General features: G+C 37.3%; 2 protein-coding genes across 7 annotated transcripts in view; one reads left to right on the top strand and one right to left on the bottom strand.

Annotated features, from left to right (window-relative positions):
* KNTC1 (kinetochore associated 1) overlaps nucleotides 1-3,977 on the bottom strand; it is a 35,267-nt gene extending 31,290 nt beyond the window's left edge. For 2 of the 3 annotated variants that reach the window (XM_048963913.1, XM_048963911.1), the window contains exons 1-8: nucleotides 3,869-3,977; nucleotides 3,389-3,526; nucleotides 3,163-3,283; nucleotides 2,659-2,774; nucleotides 2,136-2,208; nucleotides 1,214-1,291; nucleotides 658-692; nucleotides 330-440 (exon numbers count right to left, since the gene is read on the bottom strand). In XM_048963913.1, coding sequence (XP_048819870.1) covers nucleotides 330-440; nucleotides 658-692; nucleotides 1,214-1,291; nucleotides 2,136-2,208; nucleotides 2,659-2,774; nucleotides 3,163-3,283; nucleotides 3,389-3,520 — 666 coding nt within the window. In that variant the 5' untranslated portion in view covers nucleotides 3,521-3,526; nucleotides 3,869-3,977. Of the gene's footprint in view, nucleotides 1-329; nucleotides 441-657; nucleotides 693-1,213; nucleotides 1,292-2,135; nucleotides 2,209-2,658; nucleotides 2,775-3,162; nucleotides 3,284-3,388; nucleotides 3,553-3,868 lie in introns of all 3 variants that reach the window. The other variant, XM_048963912.1, reaches the window with a different exon arrangement.
* Nucleotides 3,978-4,055: 78 nt separating this feature from the next.
* Nucleotides 4,056-17,157, top strand: RSRC2 (arginine and serine rich coiled-coil 2). Of its 4 annotated transcripts, none has more exons than XM_048964210.1 (10): nucleotides 4,056-4,187; nucleotides 5,938-6,094; nucleotides 6,728-6,771; nucleotides 9,310-9,500; nucleotides 10,462-10,605; nucleotides 14,027-14,149; nucleotides 14,248-14,327; nucleotides 14,970-15,199; nucleotides 15,711-15,800; nucleotides 16,313-17,155. In XM_048964210.1, exons 1-10 carry the CDS (start codon nucleotides 4,182-4,184, stop codon nucleotides 16,490-16,492), a joined length of 1,245 nt encoding a protein of 414 aa, XP_048820167.1. In that variant the 5' UTR covers nucleotides 4,056-4,181; the 3' UTR covers nucleotides 16,493-17,155. The 4 variants fall into 4 exon arrangements, with proteins under 4 accessions (XP_048820167.1, XP_048820166.1, XP_048820170.1 ...); XM_048964209.1 differs by having other exon boundaries at nucleotides 14,967-15,199; nucleotides 16,313-17,153; XM_048964213.1 differs by lacking the exon at nucleotides 4,056-4,187 and adding an exon at nucleotides 7,671-7,748 and having other exon boundaries at nucleotides 6,022-6,094; nucleotides 9,288-9,500; nucleotides 16,313-17,157.
* Nucleotides 17,158-17,433: the final 276 nt, after the last annotated feature.

A 17,433-nucleotide genomic window follows, 5' to 3' on the forward strand; every position in this document is an offset into this window, starting at 1 on the left:
ATCTAGCTTTGGTTTTCCAAGCCCTAAAGCACAACTACAAATAGTCCAACCCTGTGCAAGTTAGGAACCACAGTGATTTACTCTGTCATACAGCCAGGGTGAAAATATTTTCCCTCATACCAGAGAGTTCTGAAATAACAGTAGTTTCCTTACTAAAAAGACTGCAAAATTGATAACATTTAAATTTACAATGAAGGAAATTGAACAAATTTCTTTTACTATCTTTTTTTTAAACCAGCAAGACATAAATTTTATTGTAGATCAACAAATGCTATCATTGCTCCATGATCATTGATAACAATTCTTACAAACATGTTATTACTACTTACCCCAATTATCATGTGGATTTTATTTGCCAAATTACTTATCACAGAATTCTGACAGCCAAGGCTGTGATATTCCTCTGTGGAAATGAAAGCTGTCTTTATCTGTCCTTGTAACTATTGGGGCAGAGGATGGAGGGAAAGCAAACAACAGAGAAGAAAAAGTTACCTATAAAAACAGTACATTCTGAACTTCTCACTTCTCTGTGAACATGAATTACTTTTTCTTTTTTACGAATTGTAATAATAAACTGGTAAGTTTCCAATGGAACACAAAATAAAGTCATTACAAACCTCGCACTTCAGCACAGGTGTTAGAAGTCACGTTTCTTACCTTCGTTGCTGCAGTCATATCCATCTTGTCAATTGCTATGTTAAAATAACATAAAAAACACATCAATGTTCAATAAGCTTTTTAAAAATAAAATTTGAAAAAGCCACTGAACATCATATAGGTTAGTATAATCCTAGCCTGACTATTCTGAAGGAAAGATGAGCCACTATCCTTGACAAGATCTATTTCTACTGATCACAATATGTAGTTTTAGAAAATCCTGACTGTGCTTACACAGCTTTGAAAATTAAATTTGTTGTCAGTATTCCTCAGTGCAGTTCAAACTGATATTATGATATGAAATTCTGCTCCTATAATGTTCATTACTTTTCTCTAAAGCAGTAAATAATGAGAACACAAGCTGAAGAAATTATTGGATTAATTTAAAAATACTCTTTTATAAACAGCTATACACCAGTTTCTCTATAAAACCAAACTAAGGCTACATAAGCAATCCCAAATCAACATCTTAACCCCAATAGAAAGGTGCATGTAAAAGATCTTCAATACTTCTCTGCCTGCTCAAACTGAAATCCCAGTTTGTAGATTATCTTACCTTCTTGTGTTTTAGCAAGTGGGAGATGCATAATGCAAAAGAAACCCTTGCTCGTGAGAATGAACATATGATAAACACCTAAAAAGCAACAAAGAAAACAACAAACCATCAACAAAATACAACACGAATATTTTGAACTGAGGTATTCACTAACTGTAAAGGGACTGCTAGCTTAAAAATAGGAAACCAAAATAACTGATAAGAATTCTGACCAACTAACTAGATTATTTTGAAAAAAAATTCTGTCACTTTCACCAAAGAGAGAGAGTATGAGTTTTTAGGGTTCCATTTAAAAGTATGGGGTTTGTACGCACCTATCACACTGCAAATTCTGTTTTTGTGACAAAACTACATTGACACATGTCGTATTATGAAAGTCAGGACTGGGTTGGAAGAACAAAACTACTAAAATCTGAAGTCTGATAGAAGCGTGAGGCAGAGTAATGCCTTCTTGAGTATTTTCATAGGTTTAACACAACCACAAAAGAAAGATTCAATCTTTCTTTTACTTTTTACTCAACCACAAGAGAAGGAGGTGTTGACTTTTGACTGCCTGTTGTTTTTTATGCTAGTCTAAAATAGTGAGAGCTAAATATCATAGGAAAGTCACTCCCTCATGTCAATAAAATTTTGTTATTGCAATAGTTTGGATTTCATGATCAGTTAAGAAACAACTAACTAGACAAAAAACCCACATTGTTGTGAAAAAGCAATATGATTTTACATCTTTCTGAAAGTGACTGCCTTTCCAAAATTTTCAAAGACCTTCAGATAAGGTCCACTGATTAAAAAGTACATCTAACATCCGCAATGCAGAGTAAAACTGCATCTGCTAATCTTGTTTGTAGCCTCCTCTTTAGAGACATTAAAAAGGGAACAAGATCGCAAATAATGAGGCAAGAAAAGTTATCAAAATACTTACCTGCAACTGCTGCATCTTTTTTGATAGAGAGATTTAAGTAGGTCTTTTCACTTGAAGATGTTTCAACCAAAATCTAAGATGGAATCAATGAATCAATATTTGCATGTTTCATTTGAAAAAAAAAAATCTTTATTTGAAATACTCTTCACCAGTTTAAATTTTAATCTTTTTTCTTTCACCAAGAACTCATGGTTTATATGTAACATTCCTTGTTGTATATCTGCACACAACATACTATAAATAACATATATACAATTTTTCTTGTAACTTGTTATTTATAGCAAAAAAAAAAATCCCTTTAATCTGGTTGTTTGTTCAAACTAAAAGACATAACACAAAAATATTTCTATATAAATAGATGGGAGAAAGAAAGAAAGAAAAACAAAAATAATAACAAAACAAATAACAAAAAAAAAAAAAAAAAAACCCCAAAAAAACCCAAAAAACAAACAAACAAAAAAAAAACAAGGAACCCTGAGAAGAAAAGATTTGGAATAAAGTCAGGGTAGAACAGTTACTGTACCTTAGTCAGCAAGGTTTTTTTTGATGGAATATGAATAAGATGGATATTGCCACTTCTCTCACCAACCACAAGGAATTGTTTTTCTTGACACATACCAACCACATCCACATTAGTATCTGAAAAGTTCCATGTCGTGATGTCAGCTATTAAGATTTTTTTATTAGCAGACATGCATATTTGAAACACAGAATGTGGGTAATACAGCATTCCAGATTTCTACAAAGGTATTTACTTCGATAAAACTAAGTACAAGGGCACAGAATGAGTGGCTTTGCTCTCCGTGATTCCCATTGCAGTGAAAAGTTAACAAGCATTCTAATTAAGTTGTGCTGGAATACGTGGTTAATGAGATACAGAATCCCATTTCGTTATTTAGTTATTTGTTGGAACAGTTTATCTTACAGGCAGATAGATATTCCAGATAACTGACATGCTTTCAAGAGCACTTTTTTTTCCTTTAATTTAGTTTTGAGTTCAAGCTTAATTCTAAAGTAGTGAACTTACTAAACTGAATGTGCAGCTGCAGAGCCTGTCCTGTGCTGTCAAGAAGTACCACCGATCTGTCAACAACAATAATGCTGCCATCCCTCGAGCTGCATGCATACAGCTGAGGATTAACTGAGACCTAAGAATAAAAAGATTGTTACACATAATAACTGAAACACTTCAGATATATGACAATGTTCCTTGCATATGTGAAGAAACATGACATAGCTCTGAGGAATTCTACCTTTTCTGAAGATGTTATTTGAAGCAGTGAGTCCACTTGGTATAAGGCACTGCCACATTCATGGCCTAAGCCCACAGAGAGCTGCTCTCTTGTTGTGTCGTCGTTCACCAGAATTTCGATATCATTCCACATTCTCACCTATGATAACCACATAAGCAAGAGAGCTTTAAGAAAATTAGATGACTGCCTATAAATCATTGGCCTTAGTGCTCTGTTGCTGTTCTGCCTCTAGCAGGTAGGATACTGGGATACGCTTACTGAAGGCACGTTGAAAAAAAAATTATATCTGAAGAGTAATGGAAGGGGTGCCCAGCAGATCGCCAGGGCAGGCCCAGCTGAGTACAGCTGAGGGAGGAGAGGTTTAGTGCCGTAAGCTGGGTACAGATCAGCGACAGAGAACCCTCCTCGCCCCACAGACACCCCCTGCACCGCAACCTACCCACCCTTCCCTTCACCACAGCGCAGAAGCTGCTAACATACCAGCACACTCAGCCGCCTTAGACTTTCAAATTGGCGGGAGCGCGGCAGCCACTACGGGTCGCGGCTTGGGCCAAACTTCCTCCAAACGCGCGAGTGCACACGCGTTGCTAAGACACAGCCTGGTTCTTCTTCCCTCCCAGCATGCACTGCGGTCCCTCGCTCCTCCGCCTGCCCCCGCCCGCTGTTACATCCGGGCACCTGACGGGTAGAGGGAGGGTGGGGCGCGTTGCTTCGGTTTGTGCGCGCCGCTGTTGAGGTGACTGCGTCGCTGTGAGGGGGCCGGTGAGGAGAGCGGCAACTTGGGCGTTCGGTCATGGCGGTAAGCGGTGATTTTTGGGGGGAGCCGAAGCGTGGAGTGCGGTACGCAGGGAGGGAGGAGTGCGGCGTGGGAAGGAGCGGGTCTGGAGCTCTGTGCGCGGAGAGACAAAATGGCGCCCGCCGCTCCTTCGCTCGCCGCCGCCATGATGGGCCTCGGGGAGGGGGTGTACGCGCTTCGTCCAGTACTTTTCTTCCTGCTTCCAGAAGTTTCTGCTTTGTCTTTACGAGTTTGGGGAAAGCTGCGGAGGCCTTGTGGCTTCGGGTTTGTCGTTTCTTAGTCTGGGAGAGGAGCGCTGCGGCTGTGGCACAGGGCTTTGCTCCAGAGAATCGTGGGGCTCAGGCTCTGGGGGCGGGGGTGGGGGAGCGGTCCGGCCTTCCTCGCTTCTGGGTCATGCAACTTTCCTTATTACGTTGATTCACATCTCGTGTTTTAGCGTCTTCTTGCGTTTATTGTTGTCTCCTTGCCCCCTTTTTATGGTTACCTTCTTTGTGAAACTTCTCTGCTGTAGTTGTCTTCTTAGAATGTACTAATGAGGTAGTTCCGTATATAGGTAGTGTGGCTTTGCTCCCATTTCACGTTTTTGTGGCCTGGTGTAAGGGTGTTTGCCCCATAACTGGATTGAATCAGTGAGAGTAGCTCAAAAACCAACACGATTTCTTTTTTTCTGAAGCTGTGTATTTGTCTTAGGAGTGCAGGGAAAATGTAGGTGCTCGCATGGTAAAGCCCTTTCTAGTTAACTTTTAAGTAGTTTTCTTTTGCATCAAATCTAGAATTTTTTGTTCTTATCCTGAAAATCTGACTAATAGTGAAATAGAACAAAAACAACAAAAAAAACTACTGGAGAAAGCTCACCCTTTTTCTCCCCTGGAAAAAGATACCTCTTCTGTTTATGTAATCACCTAACATGGCTTTTTTTTTTTCCTGTTAAAAAGTCTTGAAGAATAACTATGACCTTCTTGCTTTGCACCTAAATTACAAGTACCTTTAGGTTTGTTCGAGTACTGGGTGAAGTGCTGATGCACTGAAGTACTGTGGCTGTTCTGCCAGTTCTTGAGGAACTGAGAGTAGCCTCATTGAAGTCTGTCAGCTGTTGTTGTTGTTGTTGTTCTATTTTTTTAGAGCTGAAAGGGCACAAGAGCATTAATAAGCAGCAGTGTGTACAGAAAGTAAGAGCAGTAATCTACGGAAATGTGGCAGCTGGAGAGTACTTTTAAAAACCCGATTGACTGTTAGTTGGTATTTTCCTTATCTTTCTGAAGTAACATCAAATGTCATTTCATGGAAATCTCAAAATTCCTTTAAAACTTAAAGTAGCAGAGTTTTTTGAAAACCTTAGATGAAAAAGGAGAGGGATTGAGTAGGAAAGGAAGAAGAGAGCCTGGAGGATAACTGACCTATAAACAACATTGTTTAGAAGAAAATTTAAAAAACAGTCATCAGTATTTACTTCTATTGAAAGCCCTAAAAATCTGATGGGGGGAAAAAAAAGTAAGATGCGGTTTAATGGAGTGGGAGAGCAAAATGTTTACTATATATTAGTCCTTAATGAAGTTTTGAGAAATAGTCTGTACGTAATTATCTAGTTCAATGCCAATCTGTACAACTATGGTGTAACTGATAATGAGATGGCAACTCATGGAGTTGACTCCATAGGGGAAAATAAAGTCATCAGAGGAAGTACTAAACAAATAATTTTCTTGTTTTTAAATCGTAAAGTTTTGATTCTTAAACCTTCTGTTCTTGTGTGTAGGGTAGTGATACCGAACGAGATGGAGTAGTCCCAGAAAAGTCCTCTCCAGAAGGGGAGAAGAAAAAGGAACAGTCAGATGCTTCCAGTTCTCCGAGAACATCGAAGCATCACTATTCGAGATCGCGTTCACGGTCAAGGGAGAGAAGGCGGAAGTCAGGTATGGGCTTCAAATAAGCAAAGCTGCTTAGTACTGTTCTGGTGGGTTTTTGTTGTTTTTGTTTTGGTTTTTTGCTTTCGTACAGTTAATTTCTGTATGCTTATGGAATTCAAAATCTCTTTAAGTATGTTTTGAAAAACAAAAGGCTAACTGTTCTTTTAACTTTATGAAATTGAAAGAAAAAGCTGTTAATTTTGATTTTTGCATCTTAACTGCATTATGTTGAAAGTTTAAATAATGAAGTCTTGAGGAAGAAGGTCTTATTAGTATTCAGAAGATAATGGTGAGATGGCTAATAATAAAGTGATTCCAGGAAACAAATCCAGAAAACCATTCTACTCTCTTTGTTTTAATTATGTTTGGTTAAACAAAAATGGGATTAACTGGCCAAAAAAGTAGAATGTGACTGAAGTATAACATGGATTTATTTATTATTGTTGGAGCTTAAGTGCAAAGAAAGAACTGTAATAATTAGAATACAGTTTCTGCAATAGATGTTTAAATAGTACTGTTGGTGTTGCAAGTCTCTTCTTTTGGCTTGGTGTGGTGGAATATCTGAAAGGAACTTGAGAGATTGTAGTCAGTTGATGGTTTCTTTAACACTGTAAATGACAAAAATATCTTCTTCTCCAGATGCTGAAGGAAGAAAACACAGAAGCCGGAGCAGAAGCAAAGAGGTAATTAATACTTTGTAGTGATTAGGTAAATGTACAGTACATGTATGAAGTATCTTGTAGTATTGCACATATGTAAACCTATATAAGTGACTTTTATGGTAAGTACAATAAATTGGAAACTTTAAGTTTAAAATGGATATGGAGATCCTTTCATAGTGAAGCATGATTGCAGCCATCATGTTGACAAGGTAATAGTTTCATAGCAAATCGCTTTCAGAAACTAGTAACTTAAATTCTTTTCTTTTCTTTTTTTTTTTTTGTGGAAACAGCCAATTGAAAGAGTTCGTATGGAGAAGTAGAATGGTGTTCTTGATAACTTTCACAGAGCTTCCATTAACCAAAAGCCGTGGGTGGCTTTATTCCTGTCTAGTGTTCTGGACTTTGAATAATATATACCAGTTTACTTAAGAATATTAAAAGCAATTATCCACCTGACTGAGGTCTGTTTATTGCGTCCTTTAACTGTAAGGACTGTCAGCCTGACAAACAAGCTGGTCAGCTGGAAGCATGGCAGTAGCAGCAAAAATTTCAGAAGGCTGTGTCTTTCTTTTTGAAAAGAATATATATATGTACAATTATATATATACAGGGATGCAGTAATGCTTTGGAAGTAACTGGGTTACACACCAAAGGAGAGATGAAATGAATGAACCAGGACCATCAGAATAGAAAGGAAGCTGAAGCCTTGTGGGGCAATAGCAGGCTGGGTCAGATGAGGGACTTCAAACTTTAACCTGGGTCAGGAACTTCTCCTTCCCCGATTCCAATGGAAGCTCTGTTTTGTTTTTTAAAAAAAAAAAAAATTAAAAAAGAAGGAAAAATAATCTAGGAGAGTTTTTGTGAAAATGAATATATTGTTTAGCTCACATGATAACATTTCTATAATAAATCATACTCAGCGTGCTAATGCGCGAAGAGACTGAACTGAAGACGCTGCAGACTCAGATAGCAAAATTATAAGCCTACTTCATGATAAGGTAACTATTAGTCATTCAAACTCATATTTCCCTTAAAAGTATCTTAAATCCGTTATGGGATATAATGGTGTTTATTACTAAGTGTGTGCCTGGAAGACTGGTTTAAAAAAAATCATCGAGAAAACCAAACTTATTTTAATGTTCTGAAAAAAATGTCCTTGTTTGAAATTGTCCAGTGTTTTTAGCATTCTGTTAGATCTAATCTTAAACAGTTTATTTAACGCTTTCTAAATTACACTGAGGATATTAACTGTGTCCCATGGTAGATTTGTTTTCATTATTTGCAAGATGAAGCTGGTTGTGTGTAGACTAATTACTGAATGTTAGCAGTTCTTTTCAGTGTATGTAACAGAGCAGCTACTTAGATGAGTAGATACTTCAAAAAGTAAGATACAAGTAATATCCTACACTATTCACATGTTTTTCTGTAGCATGTAGTTCCTCAGGGAGTAAAATACTCTAGAAGCAGGAAAAGGTATCTTAACATAGCACATCTGGATGTGAATTATAGTTGAATTGGGAATTGGAAATACATTAATAAGGAATTGATCTATGTGGGTATGAGCTAGTTACAGCATCTTCTCCAAACTACTGAAAGATTTTACAGGTATTTAATGTAGAACAGATCTAGATGAGCAAGAAAATGGAAAAGAATCAAGCTTTAGTCTAAAATGTATACAACCTCATAAAAGTGTGACTTTTAAATGTAAGACTCAAGTGGGCTATGCTAGAAAGCGCTGAAAATAAACTGGATATATGAAGAAAAGGTGTTGATGTCATGACTTAGTTTTTAAGGAAAACACTGGCAAAAATCAGGCCTGACCTTGCTAAGTATTTTTGGCATTGCAGCTATAAAAAGAAATCTTTTTTTTTTGAGACACTGCGGGAAGAAATTGCAGTATGGTGGAGAGCATATCTTTAAGTTAAATCTACTGTGGGAGGTTTTGGAGCGGTACATATTAGACTTAAATACTGTAAATAGGATGTCAACTGTGTAACTTATTGCTTTGCTTTTTACAAACTGTTGGAAGTTGCTGACTGAAGAGAGTTTTGTTCTAAAAAAACAAATAATCTGTCTATAGAGGAATGTTTTAGTTGCAAAAGCAATATACTATATGTCTGCAGCTATCTGTATGGATGCTAATAATTCTTTGTACGTGGTAGATTTAGACAAATAATTACAGATGTGATTGTGTATCTATATAGATATTTGTAAATTGTCAGATACTTAAAGATAGGAAAGAGTATACATAAACGAAAACCACAATCTGGTTGTTTTTATTATAATGTTGTGAACTCTCATGGAAGTGCTGTAAAGATACCTTGATGGATGCTTTTAAAAATCCTTTAGTGGGGAGGAGGGAAGAGGGGGACAAATAATAGTGTACATTTGCAACATTGGGTAGGTGGTGGCATTAGGTAATATAGCCATCACTCATGAGTCGCACTCCTAAGGTTACTAATGTTGCATCACAGCTTATCATTTTTTATCTTCTGATACCCATACTAACTCTCTTTGTTGCACTATTTTCCTGAAAGAACCAACTTCTTCTTAAAACAGGCAAGAAGACATGAATCCAAAGAGAAGTCCTCCAAGAAGCACAAATCTGAAGACCACAACGACAAAGAACATTCTTCTGACAAGGGAAGAGAGAGCTTAAACTCATCCGAAAATGGTGAGGATAGACATAAACGCAAAGAGAGAAAGTCATCAAGAGGGAGGAGTCATTCAAGGTCCAGGTCTCGCGAAAGGTCAGTTGTTTTATATCATCAATCTTTGTTTTTTTGTTTTTTTTTTTTTTAAATACATTCACAGAAACTGTTGAAAAGTTTGGGTGAGAAACGTTGCTGACCTAATTTAACTCTAAAGCATCACTTTATATTGTATGTTGTATTTTTGCATGGACAGTGTTTTTGCTGCTAGTTGTCTTTTTTCCATATTGATTCTGAGCAAAGTTACTGAGTGCATCTGAGGTTTTTTATAGGTCGTGCCTCAATGTTAACTCAGATCTATAACTTAGTAACAAAGTTTGGAAAACCTGTAAGATAGAATATATTAAATGTTCCCTATTGGCATTGGTGGGAAAGACACCAAAAACTTAGCTGTCATTGCTTTTTGTTTCCTAATTCAGTTGTTTACCCAGAGACAATGCTGTCTATGCTTCCTTGCACAGTAGGCCACCCAGCACACACTCAAGGTCATAGAGATGTCTGGGACAAGCTGTGTTGCCAGAACAACTTTTCAGTCAGTTCTGCTCATACTGGGGTGATCTGTAACAAACGTGACAGCATGGGACAGGCTGTAGCTGATAATGTACTGAGGGACTTTGTGTGACTCATGAGCTGAAATCTGGGCATCTCTTCTCTAAGGTACTAGAATACCATGGGGAGGAGGGAAGTTATCTTGCATTGAATTTTAGGCTTTAACAGCAGATTATTTTGGCCATATGTTTGTTTCTAGATACACACTTTAATGAACAAACAGAATGGCTGTATCCATGAGTATGATTTTTACTTAAACTCTTCACAAATCACTTGTGGCTGATGGTAGTGTGCTATTACTCCTAGTTCCAAGCTGTTCCAGGCGTGGACTATTAAATGTTTACAGTCCCCTCTACCTTACCTGATGCATTCTGGCCTGTGACAAACCTGGACGCGAGTCCTTAGGAGAAATATGAATTAAAACAGGAGGAATTTTGGACCTGTGTTTCAGACGTCATCGCAGCAGAAGTCGTGATAGGAAAAAATCCCGATCTCGCAGCAGAGAGAGAAAGCGCCGTGTGCGATCTCGTTCTAGATCAAGATCTAGGCACAGACACAGAAGCAGAAGTAGAAGCAGAACTAGGAGCAGAAGCAGGTAAGTGTGAACTTCCACACATGCTTGGTGGCAATGGGTTGAATGCTCTGTGGAGTATAAAATAATGCCGGGGTTCAGTGTAGCTGTGTTTACTTTTCTCAGCTGTATGAACATGGGGTGAAGCACAGGGCGGTGTGTATTTGGTTATGGAAACAGGTATATTAAACAGCTTATGTGTCTCATATTTTCATAGCATGTTTTCACGTTAGCAATTAAAGATGCTTAATTGGTTATTTAGAGGTATAATTTAGGGGGAAAACATCATTTTGAGTAGTATAAATACGGCAGTTAAAGTTCTTTTAGTTTCTTTTATCACAGCTGACTTTACTATCTTAAATAGAAATGATATTTAAGTAGGAAAAAAATGGAATAAAATGCAGCTAATACTTTCATATGTTTTGTGTGAGAGTAGTGTGGTTGGCAGAATGCTACTTCAAAAATTCTATTTTAATTATCACTTTTCCTGTGTGTTTATGCGCTATGAAAGTTTAACTGAGAACGACTAGCTGGTGGAGCAAATGATCAGTGTATTTGCTAATCCTGATCAGATCAACAAATTTAATTTAGAAAAGTGTGGATCTTTTCTGTAGAACTAGTGTAGGGAGTGTAGTACGTGGGTGAACTGAGAGTCAGATGGACTAATTTGAATTATGTACTAATGTGTTAGTTATTACAAACTATTTTTAAGTTCATCATGAGATTACTTGTCATCTACATTTTTTTTTTTTTCCTCACTCTTTTGGATGTTTTCATTTCTTCCTTAAGCTTAAGTTCTAGAAGCACAGGTTGAACCCAGCTGAGTAGATTCTTATTAGTTTGTTTGGCGTCTATATGCTGTAGTTGAAGTTTTCTTCCCTGCATAGGGATTAATGTATTTCAGAAGGTGATTCATTGTTTTGTTGTAGAGTTTGCAGTCTATTTGCATGTGCCACCTCTGCGTTCCTAATGCTCTGAAGGATTTTCTTAAGTTAAAATATGACTTAATGATATTATGTGAGGACAGGGTTTTTCTGTTGGTCTAAAATTAAAAAAGTATCTTGGGTGCGAATTGGTGCCCTTTCAAAGCTCCCAAGAATGTGTTGCCAGTGTTCCAGTTTAATTAGTAACATTCTTACCAGTATATTTCAAATTGCATTTAAATTAAAGACATTAGGTATGACCACTCAGTATTACAGTGGACCAGTGGAGACTTAAGAATGTAATGCTACAACAACACTTGAGAAACTGTTAAGAAGACTTATCTTTTGGAGGAACATATTGAATTATATGGTTTGTGTCAGATTTTATTTTGCCATGCACTTTCTACCAAACTTTCAGCTGGGGTGAGTAGACTGGTATACACACATTATTTATGCTTACTGGTATCTGAGCTACCTTCAGCATGATTTGTAAGGCTTCAGTTTCCTGTTATTTCTGGTTATTATATTATGTACATTTGATGTTTTGAAATGTCACTTTAAACTCTTTATTTAATGGCTCAGTGAAAATTTCACTTCTCGGAATTATTTTGTTTCACTTCTGCAGTAGAATTCAAATTAACCTGAGAAAGGACAACAGTTATAGGAAGTAGTAAGGGATAGTCGTAGCATAGGAGCTTCTTCAACTGGAACTGTGCATTAATGGCTAGCAGGAATGTACTGAAGTATTGCTTTGTCGGACAGGTATTAGGGAGGGAAAATAAGCAAGGTATGATTCCTGAACAGTAGCCAGTACCACTACATCAAGCTCTGGGCTCAGATGAAGTCTTTGGAGCAGTAGTTATAGGTCAAGGAAAGCTCTTCAAGCCAGATAAACATGATGTAGAAATGCAGCTTGCAGAAACACAACCGTGAAATGAATTCCCTGTTCGTGAAATGCAGTATTTCCTGTGTTGCAGTTTGTGACAGTGGCATTTCTGAATAGCAGTTTGACCTTACCTTGGAGGTTCTTTGTGCAACTTCAAGCTTGCATTTTCAAGTCATCTGTCTTTGGTAGTGTTTGAAGTAATCTTTTTGTTCTCTGAGCTCTTAGACCCTTCCAGTAGTTACTTTGTTGCTTTGATTGAATACAAGATAGAAAACGTGACAACATCTGCTTGTTTCAAATGAAAGTACTTAAATAGAAAAGCTCAAATATTTATTTCCTTGATGTTTACCAGTGCAGTAAAGCATCAGACCAAAGACAAGACCAAACTACAATAGTCCTCTCGGCAAAAATGAAGGTATCTTTGAAACATGCATTACATCTTATCTCAGGAATGCAGATCTGTCACTTCCCAGTGCCTGAATCTGCATCTTGTCGTCTTCTATTCAAAGATAAGTCTCACTTCTTTTGTATTCTACCAGATTTGTCATGTAAACAAGGATCTCTTTTGTGACTTCAGACTGCATTTCATGTTTGTGGATGCCGCACAAGTTGCAAACAGAAGAAATGGAATAGGTGAATGCCATTTAAAGTGGCTTTTCTCAAGTTAGTCACTATCACAGATGGTTCATAACTTTAAAGTATAAAATGGCAGAGACATCTTTTGTGCATTTTAACTTAGTGTTGATGGCAAATCTGGCAGTTCTCTTGTAATTTCAACTTTGCATCCAGAATTGGTGACTTCTATTGTTCAGAACATTGATCAGAGGCTTAAAGACAAAACTTTATCTCTAGTGATGTTGTTCCTTAATGATCTTAGCAGGGAAAAAAGAAAGCAATCATAACTGCTAATGCTACTTCTGTGTATTTTAAGTGGCTGTTGCTTAAAAGAAACTACAAGTGTATGTCAAAAGAGCAACTTTTCCTTTAGAGAAGGTTTTTAAATGATAGATGTGATAAATATGTTGGTGTTTTGTTTAAACATGTTTTTAAGCAGATCATTTGTCAGCCTTCGGTTAAGCCTTGCATTGTAGTCCTCTGCACAGTAGTGTCCTTCTCCAGAACTTAAAAGAAAAAACGATAATCCTGTCTAGTTTGATATCTTCACTCAAACAGCTCAGAGAACATCTAGTGACAAATACACAGAAAGGAGAAGAATAGCAATTCCCCTGAGTATTATTGGAGTTCTTGACTCAGGGCTGTTTACAGTATTCACCTCTACCATAGTTATAATGCTGTTGTATCTTTTGTTTCAAAGTCTTCTTGCGCCTTGATCTATTTTAGATTTCTTGCAGTTGACCATGCAAAAAGTTATGTGATGTTTTTGTTGCCAGGAGTTAGAATAAAAATCTCTTACACCAAGTGAAAGGATAAATAAATACCTGGAATTACATATTGTTAGAGCTTGCAGTTGAAAAAACTGTTTTAACTTTGTCTTGTTACTGGGCAAGTGTGACCATTACACTACTGTAATCTAATCTGTGGGACAGCTGTTCTTGAAAACTTTCCGAATTAGTTTTTGAGTGCTTTATTAAATGTAGATTCACTGTTTTAGCAACTGTTTTAAATTTGGTTGCAGAGAGCGAAAGAAAAGAATTGAAAAGCCCCGCAGATTCAGCAGGAGTCATAGCCGGAGTCCAAGTCCTCCACCTTTTCGAGGTCGAAACACAGCTATGGATGCACAGGAAGCATTAGCCAGGAGGTCAGGAATTGTTACTATTTTAGTAGTATGTGATATGAATAATCTGTTCCTCTTTGGTTTTGCGTGTCTAAATACTTTCATTCTTGTGTTTTTTGTAGGTTGGAAAGAGCAAAGAAATTGCAAGAACAGAGAGAGAAAGAAATGGTTGAAAAACAGAAGCAACAAGAAATGGCTGCAGGTAATCTATGTATATTAATTTCTGAAGAATAACATTTGTGGAAGATAATGCAGGCTTGTGTGTTGAGTGTTTGAAGTAATCACAGAATCGGTAGGGTTGGAAAAGGCCTCCAAGATCATTGAATCTGTCTGTCTGCCTACCACCAATATTTCCCCACTAAACCGTATCCCTCAGTACCACATCTGAAAATTGCTTGAAAGTCTCCAGGAACAGCAGTGTACAGTGTTACAGTCCTGTCCAGTTGATGTACAGGTTGTCAGGTTGTTCATTTGATCCGTGTGGAAGAAATGCAAGTAGAACTAGGAAATGGAAGGGTGGGAAGGTATCACACACAAACAATCCAACTAAAATGTTGTCTGTTAGGCTGGCTCTAATGGTCATTGGACCTTCCCCATATGCATATGCATACCCATATTAAGCAAGAGTTTGAAAGCTGTTACTCACACAAGGGTATTTAAAAGCATGAGTTATGATACTTCTAGCTTACTAAAATGTGTTGGAGGCTTGTTTCTTAATTTATAAATATCATAACATATTTTGTTTTCATTGTTTTCAACTTACTGCTATGAATGGAAGTGGGCTTTTTGGGGAAGAAAAAGTGACTGAACTTAACTAGCAATTTACCATTGCTTTCTTTAGCAGCTGCAGCCACTGGAGGTTCTGTGATTAACGTTGCTGCTCTTCTGGCATCGGGAACACAAGTAACTCCTCAAATAGCAATGGCAGCTCAAATGGCAGCACTACAAGCAAAAGCTCTAGCAGAGACTGGAATAGCTGTACCTAGCTATTATAACCCAGCAGCAGTGAATCCAATGAAATTTGCTGAGCAAGAGAAAAAACGGAAGATGCTTTGGCAAGGCAAAAAAGAAGGGGTAATGTCTGTTTTACTTTCATAAAACTTGTTTGAAAACATCTTGCATGTTTGAACTGCCTACATGAAAAAGCCTAGATGTTCAGTGACAAATGCTAGTTACATAAGCCTTTTGTTGATTTTGTTAACAAAACTTGCCACTAAATATCAGATGTGGATGGTCTCTCATTATTGAGAAGTGCTGGCAACATTATAAAATCATGCGTATTTTCTTTTCCATAATTTTAGCCATGTTTTCTGATATAATAGTACAGTCTACTCAAGTAAAGTAAAGAATATACCTCATTTTGAAACCTTTGCTTAAGCACGCTTTCATCACAAAAAGTTTCTGTGGAGATGCTGCAAGAATGCCACTGGAAATGTTTTGCCTCTGGCTTTGCTACAGCTATACAACAGTCTGATTGTTAACACAGCTTTTCTTTGCTTACTACTATATTGTGATATTAACAGAAATATGTGTAAAAAGGTGATAAATCTTTTTTTTTTTTTTTTTTTTTTTGTAACTTGCACAGGATAAATCGCAGTCTGCAGAAATATGGGAAAAATTAAATTTTGGAAACAAGGACCAAAATGTCAAATTCAGAAAACTGATGGGCATTAAGGTAAAGAGTTCTGAATGTGTAGTTAAACTTTTTATAGTGGGTTTGGTTTTTAATTTTAAAGGGTGCCTAAATCAGTGAGGATAGGTTAACTGGGTTACTGTATGGTCTAATTAAAAACAAATTATTTCTCATTAAAGATCACATAAGTTACTAAATTAAATTCAGAGTCTAGAATTTCATGATATTTCTTGCATCTGTTATGCTCTGTGACAACAGTCCTAACTGTAACCAATATTCATCATCTAATGAATGTTCATATGTGATAGCTCTGTATAGATAATTAAATGGAGGTGTTAATTTGAATGAATTCAAAAGAGGAATTTGAAGGCTTCTGAGCATTTCTTGGCAGTGAGAGCAAAAGCTATACTGGCCTTATTACAGCAGCAAAAGCAGGTGCCTTTTGTTTTGAAAGGCTCTTAAGAATTCAGAATTATCAGGAGTTCAGGGTAGCTGTAGCATATGAAAATACCACTTCTTGTGAAGCTATTGCTTTACTTTCTTCTGTTTTCCAGAGTGAGGATGAAGCTGGCTGTAGTTCAGTTGATGAAGAGAGCTACAAAACGCTGAAACAACAGGAGGAGGTTTTCAGAAATCTAGATGCACAGTATGAAATGGCAAGATCACAGACGCATACACAGAGAGGAATGGGATTGGGGTTTACATCTTCAATGCGAGGAATGGATGCGGTTTGAGTACAAACAACTTTAAAGTTTGGGACTTTGGAAGGTTCTTGTTCAAATGTTGGGTCCTTGTTCACCAAAAAGCTAGCATTCTAGCTTGCATGGGTGTTGCATTGACTTTAATTTATTGATAAATACAATTTTTTTTGTAAATATCAGATCAGTGATACTGGTGTTAGTGTTGTAATCAGGTTATACCCACTTCCATTAAACTTGACAGAGCTATAGAAGGACAGTATTTTTTAGTTAAAGTTCTACTTTTCAAACCAAGCAGCAGATGGGATGAACTCATACATGGATATTTGGTGTCCACTGTCTTGTGTACTTTTGTACTTTAACCTTGTACAGTTATTTTCGATTCTTGAAACATGAAAGAAACATTGTGTAGATGTTATTTAGCAGTCTGGGCCACTAGGCACGTAATCCAGCGCAAAAACCTGGTTAATAATAAAGAAGTTTTTTCTCTAAGGTCTTACTTTATGTTAATCAAGTTGTCTTTAGGGCAGAACTCAGAGGAAACTCAGTAAGGAAGTCAGAAGCATTTGTTTTGCTTTGCCTATTTGGAAGGACTGTTTTGTTAAAATAAGGAATTTGCTGAAGAGTACTGAATTCATTCCTCCCTTTGTGAGTCGGGCTACCTTTTTTTTTCCCCACTATTCAGAATTCCTGAAGTACTGGCAAGCGTTAGGTTTCTTTTTTTATGGAATGTATTTAAAAAAAAAAAAAAAAACAAAAAAAAAACAAACCCTAAGGTGCTGTTATGTTATATAAACGTGTGCTGAAAGGGTACCTTAGTCTGGGGACGGTTTGGATGCAGTCTTAGTGCGGGCGATCTATTGAAAGCAGTGGTGCGGTGCTGCGCCCTGCTGGTGCTGCTGTTCTGCTCTCCAGAAAAAGAAAAAAGGCGGGAAGGCGGCTGGCACCGCAGGTGGTTTCTGCAGGCTGCGCCTGCC

This window comes from Lagopus muta, chromosome 17 (genome assembly GCF_023343835.1).
Source record: "Lagopus muta isolate bLagMut1 chromosome 17, bLagMut1 primary, whole genome shotgun sequence".
In the NCBI taxonomy this organism is placed as follows: Eukaryota; Metazoa; Chordata; class Aves; order Galliformes; family Phasianidae; genus Lagopus; species Lagopus muta.